At 42.8% G+C, this 19,812-nt stretch overlaps 1 protein-coding gene across 2 annotated transcripts in view; it reads right to left on the bottom strand.

The window, feature by feature from the left end:
* Positions 1-495: 495 nt before the first annotated feature.
* Positions 496-19,812, bottom strand: part of PRKCQ (protein kinase C theta) — a 59,527-nt gene continuing 40,210 nt past the window's right edge. For both annotated transcript variants that reach the window (XM_027639827.1, XM_027639828.1), the window contains 6 exons: positions 13,365-13,456; positions 10,278-10,340; positions 6,602-6,740; positions 3,223-3,411; positions 2,544-2,672; positions 496-1,901 (listed from right to left, as the gene is read on the bottom strand). In XM_027639827.1, the coding sequence (XP_027495628.1) occupies positions 1,746-1,901; positions 2,544-2,672; positions 3,223-3,411; positions 6,602-6,740; positions 10,278-10,340; positions 13,365-13,456 (768 nt within the window). In that variant the 3' untranslated portion in view covers positions 496-1,745. The remainder of the gene's footprint in view (positions 1,902-2,543; positions 2,673-3,222; positions 3,412-6,601; positions 6,741-10,277; positions 10,341-13,364; positions 13,457-19,812) is intronic.

The raw sequence follows: 19,812 nt of genomic DNA, 5'->3' as shown, positions 1-19,812 counted from the left end.
ATGACCAGCTACACAAACTGTGAGCACAGATACCCCCTGTGTTTCATACAACACAAATAAGGATTTCATCAGAGTCACTGGACTGAAACTTTCCCAGGGCACTCTAGTTTTCTTGTTGACTTCAGGCACTTCAGCTCTTGTTCCTGCAGGATTTGGTGCCTGCAGTCGCTGTCAGTGATATCACAGCACTGCCTGCAAGGCTGCATTTATCCTGTAGGGGCGTCCAAGTTGACAGCCTGGTCCAGCAGAGCCAAAAAGGCACTTCTGAAGCAAACCTGATTTTGGGATAACTCATCTTCTAGAGCTGCTCTTCTCCGTGGACTGGAGGGGTTGATGCAATGAAGCTCCAAATGTTTGCTCTTCAGCTAGAACCTAACACCAACCTGGGTGACTGCCTGAGTCTAAGCTATTACAGAATCCTCTTTTTAGGTTTTGACTTAATTTTGACCCAGTATTTAAGTGGTATCTCAGGGACAAGCAGTAACTGGGCAATTCTACAGCTCTCCAACTTCAGAAAAAAGTGCATCTTTATTTAAAAGGATCCCATGGCAAAAGGATCACAGAAAAGACTTTTTTTAACCCAACTACTTTTCCACAGACTGTAAAGGGATAGAGCACACAGCAAATTGTCATGAGATGAAGGCAAGGACCACCCTCACCTGATGTGCTGTCCTGCTCTCTGACTGTTGGGTGCAGTTCATTGACCTGTGCCCACGTTGCCAAAGAGTTGGGGCATCATTTAGAGCAACAGAAAGCAAATCAGTCTTTGCAGGGACTGGTTAGTATCTCTCAAGTAAAATACCCCAAATCTGTGCCTGGAACACCAGTTTTACAATGCTTAAACAACATTTTGAGGAAATATCTTCCACTTTTCTCATGCAGTTTCAGGATAAATACCCAGAAATCCCAGTCCAGATTTTGCCCTGAGTTTGGCAAGGACAGTTAAAGTTTAAAATGTGGTTCTTGAGGCATTCTGCAACTTCCCATCCTTCCTGTTCTACTGCTAAATGTAAACCACTGGTTTTCTCTATTGATTTTGGCACTTCTCATGGCAATGATCCTCCTTTGGGGTTGATTCCTTAGTTCCAGTGTCTCCAATTAAGATGTACAGATATTGGAATGGGCACCTGCAAAGTCTCTTTGTCCCAGGAGAGCAGAATTGAATCCTAACACCTTGTGAACAGTATTCTTAAAGTGTGTAGGGAACAAAATACTTCTTCAAAACTGTGCACACATGCACAATTCTGCACATGTATAAGTGGAGGTTACCAAAGCATCCAGTCTGAAGTCTTCCCAGGTACCTCCTTGGAGGTACCTCCAGGCCTTGAGTAAACCACTTTTCCTTCAGAAGAAGGTGGGTCTAGGTGAGAATTGCAGAAATGGGCACTGACATCACCAGAAGCTCAAATATACTAGGTTTTTTTACATAGAAGCCCGTTGGCTGCATGTACAAGTAGTGGGGAACAGGTTTTGGCAGCTCCTCATTTTCAGATGCTCTCAACTTTGATATCATTGGGAAGAGAGAGAAGAGAGACCAAAAGATACCACAAAGAAACTTTATCATTAAGGAAGAGTGGTTGGCATCTGCTACAGACTGGACTAAGCTGGAAGCCTCCAGGTATGGTGCAAACTTTCACTGAGGTGTGTTTTTCTGGAGGGTTCTTGATAAAAATAACGATGCAGAGTCTTCAGTCGACAAAGTGCTGCTCAAACCATTACAGAGAATTCCTTCAGTAAGGCAGATCTCAGGAAAATATTTTCTCCATTTTAGGGTTCACGAAGGAGAAGTTGCTGAACATATTTTGGTCCATGCTGTTAATCAGGGCTCTGTCGGCACAGGACAGTCGAGGTTTTTCATTTAGAAATTCCTTGTCGAAGTTGCTACAGTCACTTGGAGATTTCTTCAAGAAAAGGAAAAAAAAAATGATGTCAAACCGCTAATGTTGAGATTTTTATTACAATGATACTGGCCCTGTCCGGCTGCTCATTCATATGGGCTCAGCTTATTTAGTCAGGAGCTAGTAAATATAAATATAAAATGAGCCTGTGATCCATGAATTCTGCCAGGCAGGGATGTTAGAGCTTTACAACACATCAGACTGGACCCATCAATTAAATAACACTTGTGAAAGACTGTAAAATGAAAGAATGATGCTCTTTTCAAATTAAATTATATTATCATTATTTATAGGACCTTAATAGTTTAACAAGACACTTATTAAAAGTCAGGATTATTCTAACTTAGCCAACCACCTGGTTACCTGAACTGCTTTCCCTTCTGCAGTGCAATGGAAGATAATCCCTACAGAATGGGGTGAAGTTATATGGTTAAGGCAAGGCGTTATGAGACATCCAAACCTCTGCTCTGGTAACTGAGAATGTGATGGGTAATTTATGGTTTCTCAGGTGTGGACATGCCAGACCTGGGCTTACAGCCATCACAGAGCAGTATTGTGATGATCAGGTTAGGCAGCCCAGCCACTAGTAGTACATAGTCTAAAACAACATGGGATGGATGGAACTGGAAGAAGATGCATCCTCACCACTCTTGGTTTGAAAGGAGGCTCCATCCTTCTTTCTTCTAAAGCTTCCCAGTTGATTTCCCGGAAAAAGGCATGCTGGCGGATGTTCCCTCTTGCTCCCAGTCTCCTCTCAGGTTCTCTTACAAAAAGCTAGAATGTTGATTCCATAGGTTAAATTCTGTGCTGATAATGCAAGCATTAAGCAGAGTGGAATATGATGTAACTATTGCGTCAGCGCAATGAGAACAGCTCATAATGAAGAAAATGTGAGTTTTTTTCCCAAAGCTAGGCAATTTCTTGAGTGGTATGAAGATGATCACTATCTCTAATCCTAACAGAAGTAGAGGTTGACTGTGCAGAAAGATGACAGTGTGTGTCCCAGAAATAGATGTTCAACATCTCAGTCTGCTGTAACCCTTAGTTAATCTGCCTAGTACCTTAGGGATTGCTCTGCAATAAAACTGACCTCTGCTGGTATCTGGAACCCTGTGAGGAGCCATATCACAGCTCAGGAGGAAGAGGACACACAGATGGCCTTATGACTTAAGTGAGGTGCAGTTTGAGGTCCACAGAAAAGACAGTGAGTCTCTCTGGTCCTATCACACTGAATTTGTTTCTCTGTGCAACAGTTGAAGATGCACAAACCAAAGATGACAATTCTGGCAAAAAAGACTTTCATTCCCTATGTGGTTATTCTTACCTTCACCAAAATGTCCTTTGCATCCTTGTCAAGCCAGCGAGGGTAGAAGGGGTTATCCATACGGATAGACTGGAAAAGCTCCTCTTCATCTTGGCCGTGGAAAGGGGACTGGCCAATAAGCATCTCATACAGGAGGACACCAAAGGACCACCAGTCAACGGAGGTGTTGTACTTCTGCCCCAGTAAGATCTGCCCAAAAACAGGAGGGACAAAGGCTGAAGGAAAATGTCTGACATGAGTATTTCAGCTTCAGAAGGGCGGCCAGACCTTGACCATCCAACAGCTGCTTTGCACTGAGTGGGATGGCAGAGGTGCTTCCCTCTGCCTGCAGGAGCCAGAATATCTGCCAGAGGTGAAGGGGCTGTGGTTTGAGGAGCTCCAAGTCGCAGCCACATCTGGGAGCCAAAACAGTCCTTCTCACTACAAATAAGGTTGCATGTAACTCTTAAGTTACTTGAACAAATTTTGGCTACCAGAGACATCTCAAAACATAAAAAGTGAGGCAACTAATTTTTTTTGCCTGCTCTCCAGGTTATCTCAGGGATTCAAATCAGGCTTGTGCTGTCCAAGAAGACAAATGGTTAGGCATTATAATTTTGGAACTGATTCAACTCACAAAAACCTGAATTTTAAATTACAAAAGCTGCAGTGCAAGGGTGCTTTAGGACCATCAGTTAGTTGAAATGGTGTGAATCTATCCCAGCAAAATCTTACCCAGGAAAAACAGGAAATTGGTTGCTGATCTGCTCTCTTGAGACAAACTGAGTTATAAGGAAAGGAATGGGAATTTGCCCTCAGTCAGTCCATTTGTTTGTGCCTTTCTGTGTCAGTTAAAAAGTGGAGGCCACATCCAGTGTGTGGGGGCCAGGAGGGTCAGCTGGAGTCACAACATCCCCCAGGTCTCAAGGACCACCACCAAATTCTCAAACTCTCTGGAGGAGCAAAATTATTCTCACCTGCCTTTATATATCTGTTATAGAGATACCTAGAGCTGAGCCATTAGCTCCTTTTATAGCCAAGGAAGGGAATTAGTCCAATTTTAGACATCCAGATAAATATTTACCTGCTGTAAAATACAACCCCCTATTTGTCTCCTTTGGTTATCAAGAAGCCTAGAAAACTTGCTCATATATAGATGTTTACAATGCAGATATCTAAAGGGCCATGTGATGACTGTGATGTGGAGGATTATCAGGATTTTAGAGCTGTAGAGGGGAAAAGTTCATTTTAAAGCACAATCTTTAGTCTTTTCAATGGGATGCCTGATACTGTAGGTATGGGATAGGTATCAATGACAAGTCCTGGTGATGTCTCAATGCCATTGAAAACAACTCTCCAGGTCAGTACAGGTGAAACTCCTGAGAGTTTAAAAATTATCATCTTATTGCATAAAAATTATGTGTCATTGATTTATGCATGCAGTCTTTCTATGGTTATGGAGGGAAAATGGTGATTTAGTTGATTTATACACTTGAGGTAGGAAGGGATGACTTGTTTCCTGAGATGTTTGTCCTTCTACAACATTATAAAGTGCCATCTAGTGCTTCATTTTTAGATGAATTTCCTCACATTAGGTGAGAAATATCCCCCTCTGATGTACCTGTGGCATCTAACAAAGCAGGACTTTATTTTCAGAAGTCTAAATCCAATCTGATGTACAGTGCTCATGACTAACACTTCTGTCTCCAAAGGAGGGGATGCAAAAAGGACAAAAAAGAGATCTGAATATATGATGTAACATATACAAAGTGTTTCACTCAAAACAAACAAAGAAAAAAGGAATCAGCAAGACTCCCTAATATATTTCTTGTGAATCATTTACAACAAAATTATTCCAACCTTTCCTTCTGAAAAGACACATTATTTTTGCAAGGTTTTACCTTCTAAAGGATAAAGTGTCTGGAAATTGAAATTAAATGTTTCGTGGAAATCAAAGAAAAGATTTATTAGCTTGGAAATTATCTGGGAAAAAAAAAGAAATAAACCCAGCAATCTCATTTCAGGTGAAGTCTTTTTTTTTTTTTGTCAGATATTTTTTTAATAAAAAAAATTGTTTGTCTACTAACCCAAAGCCCCCTTATTCACGTGGCTGTGGCCAAGGTGCTGGGGCTGTAACAAATTACAGTGGTAGCAGCTGCAGTGAAATACTGACAAAGAATCCAGCACTCCTGCCTCTGGCAGGAGAGATGATCCATAAACTCTAGAATTGCTTTCAATTCAGAGGTACAATGTTTTATATGCACTCGTTGAATCTCTAAAATAAACGATGGTGCAGAAACAAAACTCTGAGCTATTTTAGTTTTTCTCTTTTCTATAAAGCAAAACCACAGATAATGGATCAACACTTGGCTCTCTTTTTATTCTTTTGGATAGAAAAATAGCTCTTTTTTTCTTAAATAAAAGCATATTGAAGTGGAATAAAATCCAATTGCAGCTTGATTGCAGAGCACACTTACACATGATCTTAGGCAATTGAAATCCAATTGATTTGAAGAGACCCTTGATTTTCAGCAGTGGTGTAACCTAGGCCAGGATTGAGCCCTGAGTGCACAGTAGAGGATTAATGAATTATAGCAGAGTGAAAAAAAAACTACCAAAGGCTTTGAAAGCTATTTGGAAAATACCAATATCCATCATGAAAACAGTAAAATTACGAAATGGGATCTTGAAAGGCAAATAAATGGGTTTCAGACCGATGTCAGACATGGATGACTTGTAGGTTTTTCTCTGAGATGAAAAATGTTTCTTTGGCCCCAATTTTGCCACCTAATTAGTCAAAGCCTCTCCGCAGTAAGATCTATTACTGTGTGAAGTCACCTGGTTAAGGGTACTTTCTCATTTCTGGGAGGATCTAGTTCAAAATACTGAAATAAAAAAACAACAATAACAAACCAAAACCAACACATACCAAAACAAAGTAAAAAAAACCCCAACCAAACAAAAACCGAAACCAAAACAACAACAACAAAAAAGCCCAACCCAAGTTTCCCTCTGGTTAAAAATGGAAAGAAATAAAGGAAAGGGCACAATCAGCATTTCTCATGCTGTATCTGTCCCTGAATTGCAGGACCTACATCTTGGAGCTTCTCCTGCCATGGTCCAAGCTGAATTTCTATTAACTATTCTGCTTCTTGGGTTAAGAAAAGCACTACTTATTTTCCATCCCCATTTGCACAAAAAAATGAATTAACTGCAAAAATATTCAATTCCAGACAGGAATGTAGAGTCCGGGTCAAACTGAAATCCGGTTTCTAGCCTGGAACTGCTCAAACCCAGGTTATTTCTCTTTGCAGCCTCCACCACCGACCAACAGTCGTGTCCTAAGACATGTCACTCTGTCCCACAGCAGCTTGATGATCCCCCTGAACTCCACACCCACCTCAGGAGCAATATAGTCAGGAGTCCCACAGAAAGTGCTTGTTTTTGCATCTCCAAACATGTTCTCCTTGCACATCCCAAAGTCAGCAATTTTGATGTGCCCCTCATTGTCCAGGAGGACGTTGTCCAGCTTCAAGTCTCTGCAGGGAAAGAGAAGGAAGACCCCCCTTTAAAGTGTTCCAAAGACACACAAGTCATTTTAGTTATTTTAGCCTACAAAGGAAGGCTGAGGGATGAATGAAAAGTTGCTCTCTTGGAGTTAAGGATCTCTTTTCTTAATTTCTCTTGTCCCAGCACTGATTTACTTGCTGGAAAAGACATAGGATCATGGAATCACAGACTGGTTTGAGTTCGAAGGGACCTTAAAGATCATCTTGTTCCACCCCCCTGCCATGGGACATCTTACACTAGATCAAGTTAGTCCAACTTCCATCCAGACTGGCCTTGAACACTTCCAGGGATCACATCACCCAAGACCCCTTCTGAAAGCTGCCTCCTTCAAGGATGCAAAACGGAAAAGCTAAGAAGGGCTTTGTGCTGACTGGTGCTCCTGCCATAGCACAGCCTGGAAAAGGGGAGCAAGAAGTGACCAGATAATTCCCACTTTCTCCTTCCCTGGGATTCTCAATATTCTCTTTGAAGCTACTGCCAGATCTCCCTCCCAGTGCAGGCTCTACAAATGTTGGAAGAGACAAGGACACACAAGCCCTGCATGGCTCGCAGAGGGTCAGAATAATCACAGACATCAGTGGAACACCCACCACCTTTTCACTGCTGGGCTGCATGATCTGAACCCCAGGGTTTTTCAAAGCCCTTCACACACATCTGCCAGGCTGTTGTCTGGCAGGTTCCAGGCTCTGAGCTCCTCTGGGAAGCAGAGTCCAGAGAGGGGAAGAAAACAGAAATGCACAGGAAGGAAATGAAAGCCAGTGAGCTGATGAATCATGACCACTGATGGAAAACAATGAGGTCCTCACATGAGAACAAACTCTGAAAGGAGAGAAAAGCTTGCAAAGAAGGAAAGAAAAAGACAGAAAGAAAGGATGGCTGGCATGGTTTCTATGTTAATTTTTTTATATCTTACCTAAAAGTTTTGCTTTTCATTGAGGTAACGACTTGGGGAGATGTTTGGATCAGTGATGCTGCACTTAACATGAGAGGTAGGTAGAGTTTGGGTCAGCTGGTCTATGAGCACACACATTCCTGCACGTCCTGTCTGGTGCTATAATCACTGCTCCTTCTCAGGGCTCCCAAAGCACCCAGACACATTTGGTTGTACTCATAACTTAGGATATAATGGTTCTTTTTCAACCTCTGCTAATTCACAGCCTACACACATTTTGGCCAATAGGCCCAGTTGGGTGGGGCCTGATCTAGTGGGTGGCATCCTTGCCCATGGGGAGGGGGTTGGAACTAGACGATATTTAAGGTCCATTCCAACCCAAATCACTCTGTGATTCTATGATTTTCCACATCTCAGGCAAGAGTCCTAAGAGTGAGGCTGCTGTATGGCCACCCTCCTGATGACAACTGTTTTACAGCGTGGATTTTTTTTCAGAAATGGCTTTGAATCCTTCAAAGAAGGTGATTTCTAATGCATGATGCTCCTGAGATGATTGCCTGCAACTGCAGGAAAGATGAGTGTTCAGCCTCCCTCTGTGCAAAGCTCCTTGTCTTGCTTTGTCCAGGTCCTAATCAGGGTGGGGGACGTCAAAGTGTTTATACACTAAATTGTTGTCATGGGGCAATTGTTTCTTGCTGCCAGAATATGGCCCAAGACAAAATGGGAGTCATCAATCAAAGAGAAATATAGAGACAAGTGAGACATTTGCCTTCCAAGTGGCAGACACTCACGTTGTCACAGTTTCCAGCTGAAATGACTTATTTTAGTTACACCACTGAGATCAATCTCGGGCTGCCAGCACTGCTTTTATTTATCTGGTAGATCGAAGTAAAGCAAAAAACCCATCACCTACAGTTTGCTTTCATTATTTTGATGAGTCGCAAACTCATTGGCTCCAGGGACTGGAGTTTCTGCCAAAAACGCTTCGGCTCATTCATTAAAATTTAAGCCAACGTTTCCAAACGGGGGTGCATGAGACAGAACAGCTGGATTCATTATTCTTACGACATTGCAAGTGATGTAGTTTCAAAAATGATTTCTGTTCACTTTCCTAAGTGCTTAGCTCTCTCTGACAGAGATACTGATGACTGTGAGTTCTCAACTGACCTCGTTGAAAGAAGGAAAAGGGAGTAGGACTCGTTAAACCTTTTCTCACAAGGGTTGATTCTCAAAGCAATATTACAGTAACTCCTTGGAATGAGATATTTCTTCCTATCCCCATGCTCCCCAATGCCCAGATATCCCAATTTTCTCACATTTCCCAAGGTTCCAAACTCTGAACACCCCTCTCCTTTCAGGAGGAAACAGGTCCTAAACCCTGACACAGCACCGGTGTAGTGATTCTAAGTAAAAATGTGAATTATAAATAAAATTTGGGCATTAACAATCCTGCCATAAACTCATCATGTCCTGCAGATATTTTTGTAATCAGCTTTTCTGAGAAGACTGAGCAAAAATGACAGGAATAGCAAAGTGGTTTGGGCACTTCAGAAAATTTTTCCCTTCAGTCATCCAGAATAATAATTAAAGCCAGAAACCTGCTGAGACCCCAGAGATCATCTTAGATTAATGCCACTGGTATTGATCTCATGTTTATGCAACCACCATCACCGGTCAATAAAGACTATAAATGGCTCCCACGTGAGTACTAACAAGAATCAAAGAGAGTGTTTTAAAGGGGGAATGGATTGTAAACAAGCCATTCACTTTCAGTGTTTGTTCTGATGTTCACACTACATGACAAACATTGCAATATGCTCATTTTGGGTTCAGCAGACATCATTGTTGTGGTGAGCTTTCTTATTTGTTTGTGACAAGCTATTTGTTTCCTGCTTTTACAGAAGGCTGCAATGCAGTAACTGAATTTTGTCATGAAGATGAGCTTGACTACAGCTCCCCAGAAATTCAGTTCCTCCTTTTGGCCATGGGAAATAAGACTGTGGCCTGACTTCTGGTAGAAATGGGCACTTCTTGTACACACTGTAACACAGGTCTGACAAACCTAAAAATACCCACTCCTCTCTGCTTTCTAAAAAAAGAGCTTGACAGCCAACTCAGACTCATGAAGGTAGGTGAGAGGAATCCCATGTCCCCGTGGAATTCTGCACAGTACACCTGCTAATAATCCAAAATTAAGATATGTCACTGTTTTCCTGCTGTTGTTACTTGAGCTGAGCTTGTCACCACTGTCCCAGGGTAACCAGCACAACAGCTATTTCAAAGTTCTCATGTCTGACTTGACCTTATATACCTTGATATGTTGAAAGCTTAAACAGGGTGCCTATACTGGGTGATGTGTTGTAAATGCATCCAAGGCCTTGTTTTAATGTTAACTGAAACAGGACTGGATTCTGAAAAAATGCCTCAAAAATGCTTTTTAACTCTATCTCTTCAAAATAAAGTGTCCAGATTCTGTAAAAGGGAAATCTGCATAGAAAAGCAATGCCAGTAAGTACATCCAAGAAACAGGCTCTCTGTTGCCATTAGTGCTTGCAAGGAAAGCAGAAAAGGTTTAGCATATTAGCATATTATTTACATTACAGAGTAAAATTACCTGTATATTATGCCCTTGGAATGGAGGAACTGGAGCCCACAAATTATTTCAGCAGCATAAAACCTGAGTGAGAGAAGGTATAAGTTAGAATGGATTCTTCCCAAAAGTGTTTTCAGTTAGACCCAAAAAGAGGGAAATTTTGTCTCCAGAAGAGCCAAAATTTCATTAGCTTCCCAGAAGGTTTAGAGTGTCTCTAGAAGGTTTGGGGTGACTGTGTTTTACTGATGGATGATGTGATATTCCCCAAAGCGTGCCACAGAGCTAGCAGCCTAATTCCCACTGAAACCACTTTGGGAAATGGTAGGGATGTGGACCCTACTTATTCTTCAGGGATTTGGAAGCCACACTGCATAGCTAGATGCATTTTTCTCTAAGAAACTGATTCTGAGAATGGTTTCTTGAGGGCCAAAGAATGTCTCCAGATCAGCTGTGGAGCAAAAAAACCACGAGCTCCTACTGCCCACTCTGCCTTGCCTCAAAATATGATCCCTATAAGAAAGGCAGACATGTCTGTACCTCTCCCTTATTTACATATTTAATCAATGAGTTACAGTGATCACAGAATAATAAAATGGTTTGGAAGAGACCTTAAAGACCATCTAGTTCCACCCCCTGCCATGGGCAGGGACACTTTCCACGAGACCACGTTGCTCCAAGCCCCACCCAACATGGCCTTGGACACTTCCAGGGATGGGGCAGCCACAGCTTCTCTGGGCAACCTGTGCCAGGGCTTCACCACTCTCACAGTAAAGAATGTTTTTCCTAATATCTGACCTAAACCTGCCCTCTTTCAGCTTAAAGGCACTCCTCCTTTTTTTGTCCCTACATGCTGTACCGGACTGCAAACTGCAAACTACTGTGAATGCCTCAGACCTCAGAAGAGCGGCTTTGATTTGCCACAGTGAGCAGCTGCTGCAAAAGCATTGGATTGTTCCCAGCAATGGGACAGGCAGGTGGGCATCTGGGATGGGGAGCACTGACAGAATCCTTTGTTTGTTAGTTTAACCTCTTCCCTGCTCAGATTTATGACTTGCGTTTCATTGACTCACAGAATGATTTAGGTTGGAAAAGACCTGTAAGATCATTGAGTCCAACCATTCCCCCAGCACTGCCAAGGCCACCACTAAACCATGCCCCAAGTGCCACGTCCTTGCCTTTTTTGAACACTTCCAGGGGTGGTGATTCCACCACTTCCCTGGGCAACATGCTCCAGTGACTGACCACCCATTCAGTGAATTTTTTTTTCCTAATTTTGAAAGCTTGTCCATTATATGAACTAGCAGCTTGATGACCTTTCCCTGGAGTTTTTTCTAATTTGAGGTCTTTGTTCTCCACATATTTTACCCAAAGGACATCACCACATCCTGCTGCAAAGAGGTAGCATCAGTGTGAAGAATGAAAGTGCCCTCCCAGAAGGCAATGCAACCAGAGAATCATATTTCCCTCCAGTGTGCCACAGCTCTGCTTGCTCAGTCTTCAATGCATTGGTCCTTAATTCTGAATATTCAAATGCTTTTGAAAAAAAAAATCATCAAATATTTATTTAAATGACACTCTGGGTTTTTTTTTAATTAAATTATTACATAAAAATTTATCCCTACAGTGGTTTCAATATTGACTTTCAGAATACCTACTGTTTGCAGAAGGATTAAAAGCACATTTTACTTTTTCTAATTCTTCTATTTGCTTTAATCAAAGTTAAATAAATTTTTAATTCTCTGGTGGTATACTAATTTTTTGTTTAAATTTACCTTTTGTGCTTCTGATAGGTTTTATCTCTTTCCCCCTACCCCCTTTAACTTTAAAGGGAAAAAGGGAAAATTCCATTACTCCTAACAAATAACAGCTTCACCTCTGATCACTGGACTGGGAACCCCGGCTTAAGCAGGTCCTGCAGCTTGGCTACAGGCCACCCAGTGCTGTAAAGAACAAGATATTTGGTTCCATAGACAGCTGAAAATGCATTTCTTGGATTTCTTTGATGGTGGTAAATCTGGAGCAGAGGTTGGGTCCACAATGTCATTATTGGGACCTCTGATTACGGGCTGAGCAAGAACTCAAGGAGTGCAACAAAGAGACTGCTGTACAGGGCTGCTGTAATTCACAGCAGACAGTTGTAGGTTGTTTTAACACGACTCTCATCCATGGGAAATGTAAGTAAAACCCTGAGATTAGCTCAGTTGGTTAGAGTATGATGCTAATAACACCAAGATTGTGGGTTTGATTCCCATACAGGCCATTCACTTAAGAACTGGACTCGATGATCATTGTGGGTCCTTCCAACTCAGGATATTCTGTGATTCTGATTCTGAAGATCTGAGGCAGGTTTGGGGCTGTTCATATACAGTGGAGACACCTCCAGAGGTGAAGTCACAGCTGGACTGGCTGGTGCCTCTGAAGCCCTGATCTGAGTGAGGGACTGAAGCTTGGGAAGGGGACTAATCCATCAAGAAGGGCAGCCTAAGGGACAGCTTCCCTCCAGCTCAGCTCTCGGCTCTGAACAAACCTGTGTGGGACTGTGCTGAGGACAGTGCAAAATACAGGAGCCAGGTAACAGGCTGGAAGGAGATCCCTGGTTTGCAGGCTAAAGATTAATTCTGCAGGCAGACACAAAGCTGATGAGGGTGTAGCAGCATCTGTAACACTTCCAGACAGAAAAACCTTCCTGGTTGACCAAGAGTGTAAAGTAAGTTCACATCTGACTAAAATTGACTGTGTGGATGGGCTCCAAAAGCCTCCTGTGGGAGGGGGAAAGAGGACAGGGAGACCAAGTGATTTGCTCCAAGTCCTTCACTGAGGAGGGGTGACAACCTGCATGTCTGTTTTGTTCAGTTTGGAGAGAGTTGGGATAGAGAGTGATCTGGTTTCCAGCACAAGTGTTATCCTCATTTTGCAGCGGGGTAAGGTGAAGAGAGGTCAAATGATTTGCCCAAGGTTTCCTCTACAGGACAGAAGCAGAGCTGGGAATAAAATCAAGTTCCCAGGTGTCTGCTGCCTTTGCTTCTCTCATGTGGGCAACCTGCAAGCCCAGAGGCAATAATAATAATAATAATAACAATAACAATAATAACAACAACAACATCTTACGTTGCTCTTGGAAGGTCAAACTTATGGCAACTCTGGATATGGAACATAAGGTCTCCTCCATTGAGGTATTCCATCACAAAAAAGAGGTTTTCCTAGAGAATGAGACAAGATGAGAATAAATAAGGGTGGGGGAAAGGGCAAAGTATAAAAAACCCCCTGAACAACAAACCCCTTAGAAAGCACTCAAAAAGAGGAAGGAAAAGATTACTGTGAGGGTTTTGGAAAGAAAGCTGTTTCTTTTTTAGATTCCTCATTTCTCCTCTTTGTTTCCCAAGCCCATACTCACCCTCTCTGCTCTGATTTGTATAAACACCATTAGCAAACATTGCAAATCCACTTAACAACCAGCTGATGCTGTTAATTTTTACCAGCAGACCTCCAGGCTCACTAGAAGGGGATGAGTAACTCTACAGTGCCTGTATAACAGAAGGACAGATGGATAAGCTTCCTAGAGGGACTAGTAGAAGAGGCAAAAGTCAATACTAGGTCTCCTCTGGTCCCCATCCCAGACCATTATCCATCCAGTGGAGTGATCTCAAGCTGTTGCCACCCGAATTCCTGCACATCTTCTGTGGAGGCACATGGGTCTGACTCTTTCAAGTTCTCAGAGAAACTGGCCAGATGCAGCAATCTGTTTTAAGCACATGCCTGATTCTAAACCTGAAAGCTGCTCTATTAAACAGGGCAAGATGCAACTTGCTGGTGGGAAGATTCATGAATTAGTCATATTTCTGGATACCCACTGAGTGCCTGCATGTCAGAGAAGCCTGGAAGAACGTCCAGTCTTTGTCCCCCATTGAATGCAATCATCAGCTGTTTGACGGGGGCAGTGGAAAGCCCTCCTCCTGCTACATAAAATTAATGGAATTGAATATTGGATAATGAGCAGAACTGATCACCCAGGTTTCTTTTTCAATCCTTGATGTAGAATCATAGAGCCACAGAATGGTTTGGGTCAAAAGAGACCTCAAAGACCACCCAGTTCCAACCCCCCTGCCATGAGCAGGGACACCTTTCACTAGACCAGGCTGCTCATGTACACAACACTGATCCTCTCACAGCTTCACCAGCCAAAACTTTACCACCAGACCCCTGCAGAAGGTGGAAGCTGGTTGAGACTGATCCCTTCCACACTGAATTGTACCTACAAAGCAGGAAGGGCACCTTCTCCTGGAAGCAGAGTATCTGTGCACTGAGTTACGCCCTCAGTCCAAACTTCTGTTTTTGTAATCTCACCTTCTGTGCATAAATAAAATAAAATGGATGCAGTATTTTTATTTCTCAAAAGCCTCCCTCTGTTCCCTACACACCTGAAGTCAGTCATCTCTAGGCTGTGCTATAAAGTTTATTAATACCTTCCCTGTGTTGCCTATTGCCCATCACATTTTTTCTGGGGGGGGGGGGAATAGAGTTCTTTTCACTTACACTTTTAACAGTTGAAGATTTTTATCCATAAGATCTAATATAAGTATCTCTGGCAGCCAGCCAAGAGCTGGCTATTTTAAAAAACCACAACAGTGCTTGTTCCTTTCAAACAACAGCTGTCTGCTCTAACTTGTGAAATTTCTTTAGCCAGATCCTTTTAATTACACCACTCTTATTTAAATGGATATCTCATTGGAAACCCCACCTGTCATCCAACAAGCACAAGGCCAGATTTGGCCTCCCGGGGAAAGAATACAAATTTTATCACTAAACCAAATGGGTGCAGGTTTTCAGTTTGAAGGTCTTGCGTCTGTAGAGGGCTATGCACATAAATCAGTTTAAGCAAGTAAAAGGGCCAAATGGAGATGGGTAATTTAGTGGAGAAATGCATAAATCTTGGAAACAATGTGAGCTCAGGAGCCCCTTAAGGAAAATACTGGAACAGATGCTCTTTGTGAAGGCACTCAGGGAGGTGATGAGGTTCAGCCACCAACACACCAGCAGCCACATGTGTCACACTGGGACAGAACAAACCTGATGGGTCCTCAGATGGGCCAGATTCAGCTTCAGTGGACTGGGAAGAAGAAAAACCTTGGGTTTCCCTGGAAAGTCCACTAATTTTGGCTACACCGCAGCAGACATCTTTAAGTACAAGTTGAAGCCCAAGTTTATTTAGCAGAACAAGCAATCGTGCTCTGTTTGCTCATGGATTTGAGCAACCATCTGATGTGCCTATTTAATTGAACCAGGGACTCTAACTTGAAACTGGGGACTTTGTCAGCACCCTTCTGCCATCCAATGAAAGAGGTTGCCCACCTCTCAGATTAATTTACATCCAAATATATGAACTCTGTTGCTCAACTGCCTTAAGCTATAAAGCTGCAGACCACAAACTCAGGTATGATTAGTACTGAAGTCTGTGGCCTACCAGGTGCTATAGAGTGGTATATAAACACTGTTGGAAAGAGAGATGGCATCACTCTGACTTTTTTGCTCTGGGGCTTGGATATTCCCCTTGCTTCTTGCAAAGGGCAGTTGTCTGGAATGGGTCATGGAGAAAAACTGCTTGAGATCAGCCCTAAGTGCGTCATTATGAGTAGAAAGGTGTAATCAAGCAGGGCAAACTGCAACAAGTTATTGGACTCAGCTTCCTAAGCCAGAGATCTACAGAGCCACAGAACACACTAAAAATGGGAAGTGGCAAGACCCATACTTGAAACCACTGAAAACTCAACAGTCTTAGTCAACAGAGGTTAAAGGGTTAGAGTGGCACAGGGGACGTGTTTGCAGACAGGCTCCAAGCTAAACTTCCTCTTGGCCCTGGAAAGCTGTCTGATGGCTCCTGCCTGCTACTGCCAGGCTCTAAAGTCAGCACCTGGAGCAGGTGAGAGGGGGTTAAGTGGGTATTATGTAGTTGAAAATGCCCCTGCTCATTCTAGGGGGGTTGGATTAGATGACCTTTAAAGGTCCCTTCTAAGCCAAACCATTCTATGATTCCATGATTCTCAGACATGGCAGCTGGGATGGCATGACTGGAATGCCAAACAAACAGGAATGTTGCTCCTCGGTGGTGAGACCTACAAAGCTCTGAAGGAGGCTTGGAAAGACATCCTTGCCTCTCTCCCTTGCAGACATGTGATAGGTGACATCCTGACCACCTGTGGGAGCATCCCCAGGTAGCAAATCCTCAAGCCAAACTTCTGGCCATGGTTCCAGACTCACACAGCAGAATGGAAAAAGTCTGGTCTCTCAGCAGAGCTTGGGACCATCTTTTACAACCACAGAGCTCGAGGAGGACTATAAAGGCACTTCCTGCATTCAGGGATTGATATTGTCCCAGGGTAGTTATAGAAACATAGAATCATAGAAATCCTGAGTTGGAGGGGACCCATAAGGTCACTGATGTCCAGCTCCTGCCCCTGCATAGGATAACCTCAGGAATCCCATCGTGTGCCTGTGTGTGTTGACCCAACGCTTCTTAAACTAATTAGCACAACCATGTGGTTAAAAACATCCATGTATCAGCCATTCTCTACTTCCAGACCATCTTCCAGGGGCCTTCTCCATTACAGCACAGGGAACATGACAAACCTTTTTGTGAGAGGATGAAGTGTTGCTCCTACAGCAGCAGAACCACACAACATGACATTGTACAACACACAGACACAGACATGCAAAAAATAACACAGTTCCCTCGTCTAGTCAATCCTGCCAGGTGCTGAAAGCTTTGATTACTGCAAGAACTCAATTCCCTGCCCCATCAGCCCCTCAGCACCTGTGCTGAGCTGAGCTCCTCTCCACAGAGCCACCTGCTCCCTCACTCTCCAGGACATGGCAGGGATGGAGTTAATCCAACCTGCTTCTGTTCTGCATTCAACTGCTGTGAGAATGAATAGTCACTATCAGAGATGCTTTCAGCTTTATAAACAATGAGTAGAAAGCAGGTAGCATTTAAATTGATCTTTTGAAGGTACATCCTTTAACAGGCTCTTAAAATCCTCAAACCAGCTGGGAGCCCTCCAGAGCACTTTTCTGCGGAGATTTTCAGATTTTGTTTTCTTCGCATTTGAAAGCACTTGCATCCACACAAACACACAATTTAACACAATTTACTGAGGAGAGAAAATTCTTCTTCCCAGGGCTTCCAGGAGGTTGAATATCAGAATAATTAATGCTGTATGACAGTGTGGCTTTACCCTAATTTAGGGTATGGTTTCATGTGGAGAAGGTTCCAAATTAAGTGACTTAATCCTGCTGCATCCCATTGAATTAGGTCAGCCATGGCCAAGAGAAAGGTTTGACATGATACAGTGTTCTTTAAGGTCCCTTCCAACCCAGACCATTCTATGATTCTATGATTCAATTCCTGCAGCTGCCTCTTGTCTCAGCTTTTCAGGCAGCTCAGCTCAGCCCAGTCTGGGTTCTTACCCAAGCTTTGGATCTATTTTACTTCATCCATAGATGGGAGTCAAAGGCCTCTCATCCTTTTCCACCACACCACTCAGAGTGTTTTGCAATCCCATCACAGCATCCCATCTGGTGGAAAAGCAGGCAATGTTTTCTACCCCCATGAGGAACAGTAAACACAGGGTTACTCCTTGCTAGTGGGTGACCATAGAAGTTCACCTACATTTCTAATTTTGCTATTTGCACCAAAACACCCCCAGGTTTATTTTTGTTCACTAGTTCAAAGACTTTTTTCCCCCTCTTGTGTGATATCAGTCCATCTTCTGGAGATGGCAGCATTTCTTAGAGCTATCAAATAATTCAGTCCAGTCCCTGATCTCACTGTTTATTTCTTGTTCTAATCTTTGCACTGTCAGCATTTTTAACTGCCTGTTAAACTGCTCATTTGGGATGCTTAATGTTTTGTGCCCATGTGCCTGGTACAAAGCATATGAACATATTTTTATACATATATATAGAATACATATGTATAGATAAAGGTGCAGACGTGGCTGGCAATAGCTCCTTTCACCTGAGTTCTGAGATCCCAGGACCATCACAGCTCAGAGCAGATGTCCCTCACTGGTAAACTGAGTTACTATCAGCCCTGTCTTGCAAGAGAAAGTGGCTTTCCTATCAGTATTGGGTGGTATATTGGAAAAAGACTAATTTTTTCAAGGCTAGGAAAAGATTCTGTGAAGATTTACAGATAAAAAAACCACCAGAACAAAAACTTAACAAAAAATAGTCAAACTTGTGAAACGTAAATATTTTATCAGTTGAAAATAGGTGGAAAAATTTAATGTTTTTATTTTAAGAAGTAATTTTTTTTCAGGATAAAGAGCAGCTACACTGCAGATTTTTAGAAATCTAACGCAAAGCTTTATGCATTTTGGGCTGATTTTCCTCAGGCTGTACAATGGGAAGGCAAAGAGAATATGTGTATTGAATATGTCAATTATGTATCACTTAAAAAACCCCACACTTATGAGATGTCATCCTCTTTTCCTGGCCAATACACTCCCCCTGTTCACAGCACATGGGCTGACACCACCCAGAAGTGTCTTGCTAAAACTTCATATATTTGATGTTATAATTACAGCTGCTCACACCTTCTCTGGCACAACCTTGTTGGAGTCCCAAAGCTCTGCTGACATGCTGCTATTTCCGCTAAAACCATGTTGAAATTTTGGCCAGGATTGAAGGAGACCTTGCCAGTTTTCCTGCCTGCTGCTTGCAAGAGGCAAAATCCTCAAAGCTCTCCTAAACACCCCAATTCATTCCCAACTTTCCCATTAGCTGGTTCAAATATGGCCAACTAGCCTTGAATCAGATTTTTCCAAGCTCAAAATACTCCAAATACTAGGAGGATGGACAGATGTTTCCAAGCTGATGTATCCCCCCAAAAAAACTCAGAGATCTATGGACCTTGTAGCTTCAGGATTGTGTCTCCCAAATGACTGCACACCAAGGTTTGGGATGGTTTGCACATGGGAAAAGGATGGTTTATACAAGGAAAAAAATGACTGTGATGCCCTGTACTCTATTTTCCAGCCTTCCTCCCTCATCAGTAACAAATTAGGATGCTGGCCAGAAGGACATCTGGTCTGACCTCCCAGGACACCTTGTTTCGTGACCAGCACATCTTATTTAGTTTGTGCTGTGGTCAGAGAGGACCATGCATCCCCTGGGAAGGGCATGGGGGCCTGACCCAGGGCTGTTCAGGTGGTCTATGGCACAACCAGGCAGTGGAGCTGAACATCCAACGGGTGTGAAAAACAGATGTGCCAAACCACACACTCTGATGCAGGTCAGATAATTCAGCCCTGTCCCTCAGTAGCAGGTCAGAGAGAGAAGAAAGCTCAAATTGCACTTGGAAAAATTTTGCAGGAATTGCAGTATCCCCTGAGGAGACATTTGAATGAGAAATCTCCTGATGATACTCATAGAAAACACTTTAGAGCCTAAGAATTTTTAATTAGGACCACACTCCCTGTTTATAATCCATTTCTCCTTCCTGCCAATGTAAAAGATTTTAAAGTCAGTGCTAAGCACGTAGAAGCAACAGAGCATGTGA

This window comes from Corapipo altera, unplaced genomic scaffold (genome assembly GCF_003945725.1).
Source record: "Corapipo altera isolate COAL_440 unplaced genomic scaffold, ASM394572v1 1b, whole genome shotgun sequence".
Lineage (NCBI taxonomy): Eukaryota > Metazoa > Chordata > Aves > Passeriformes > Pipridae > Corapipo > Corapipo altera.
The sequence above is the reverse complement of the archived record's forward strand: the minus strand, read 5'-3'. Positions and strand labels throughout refer to the sequence as shown.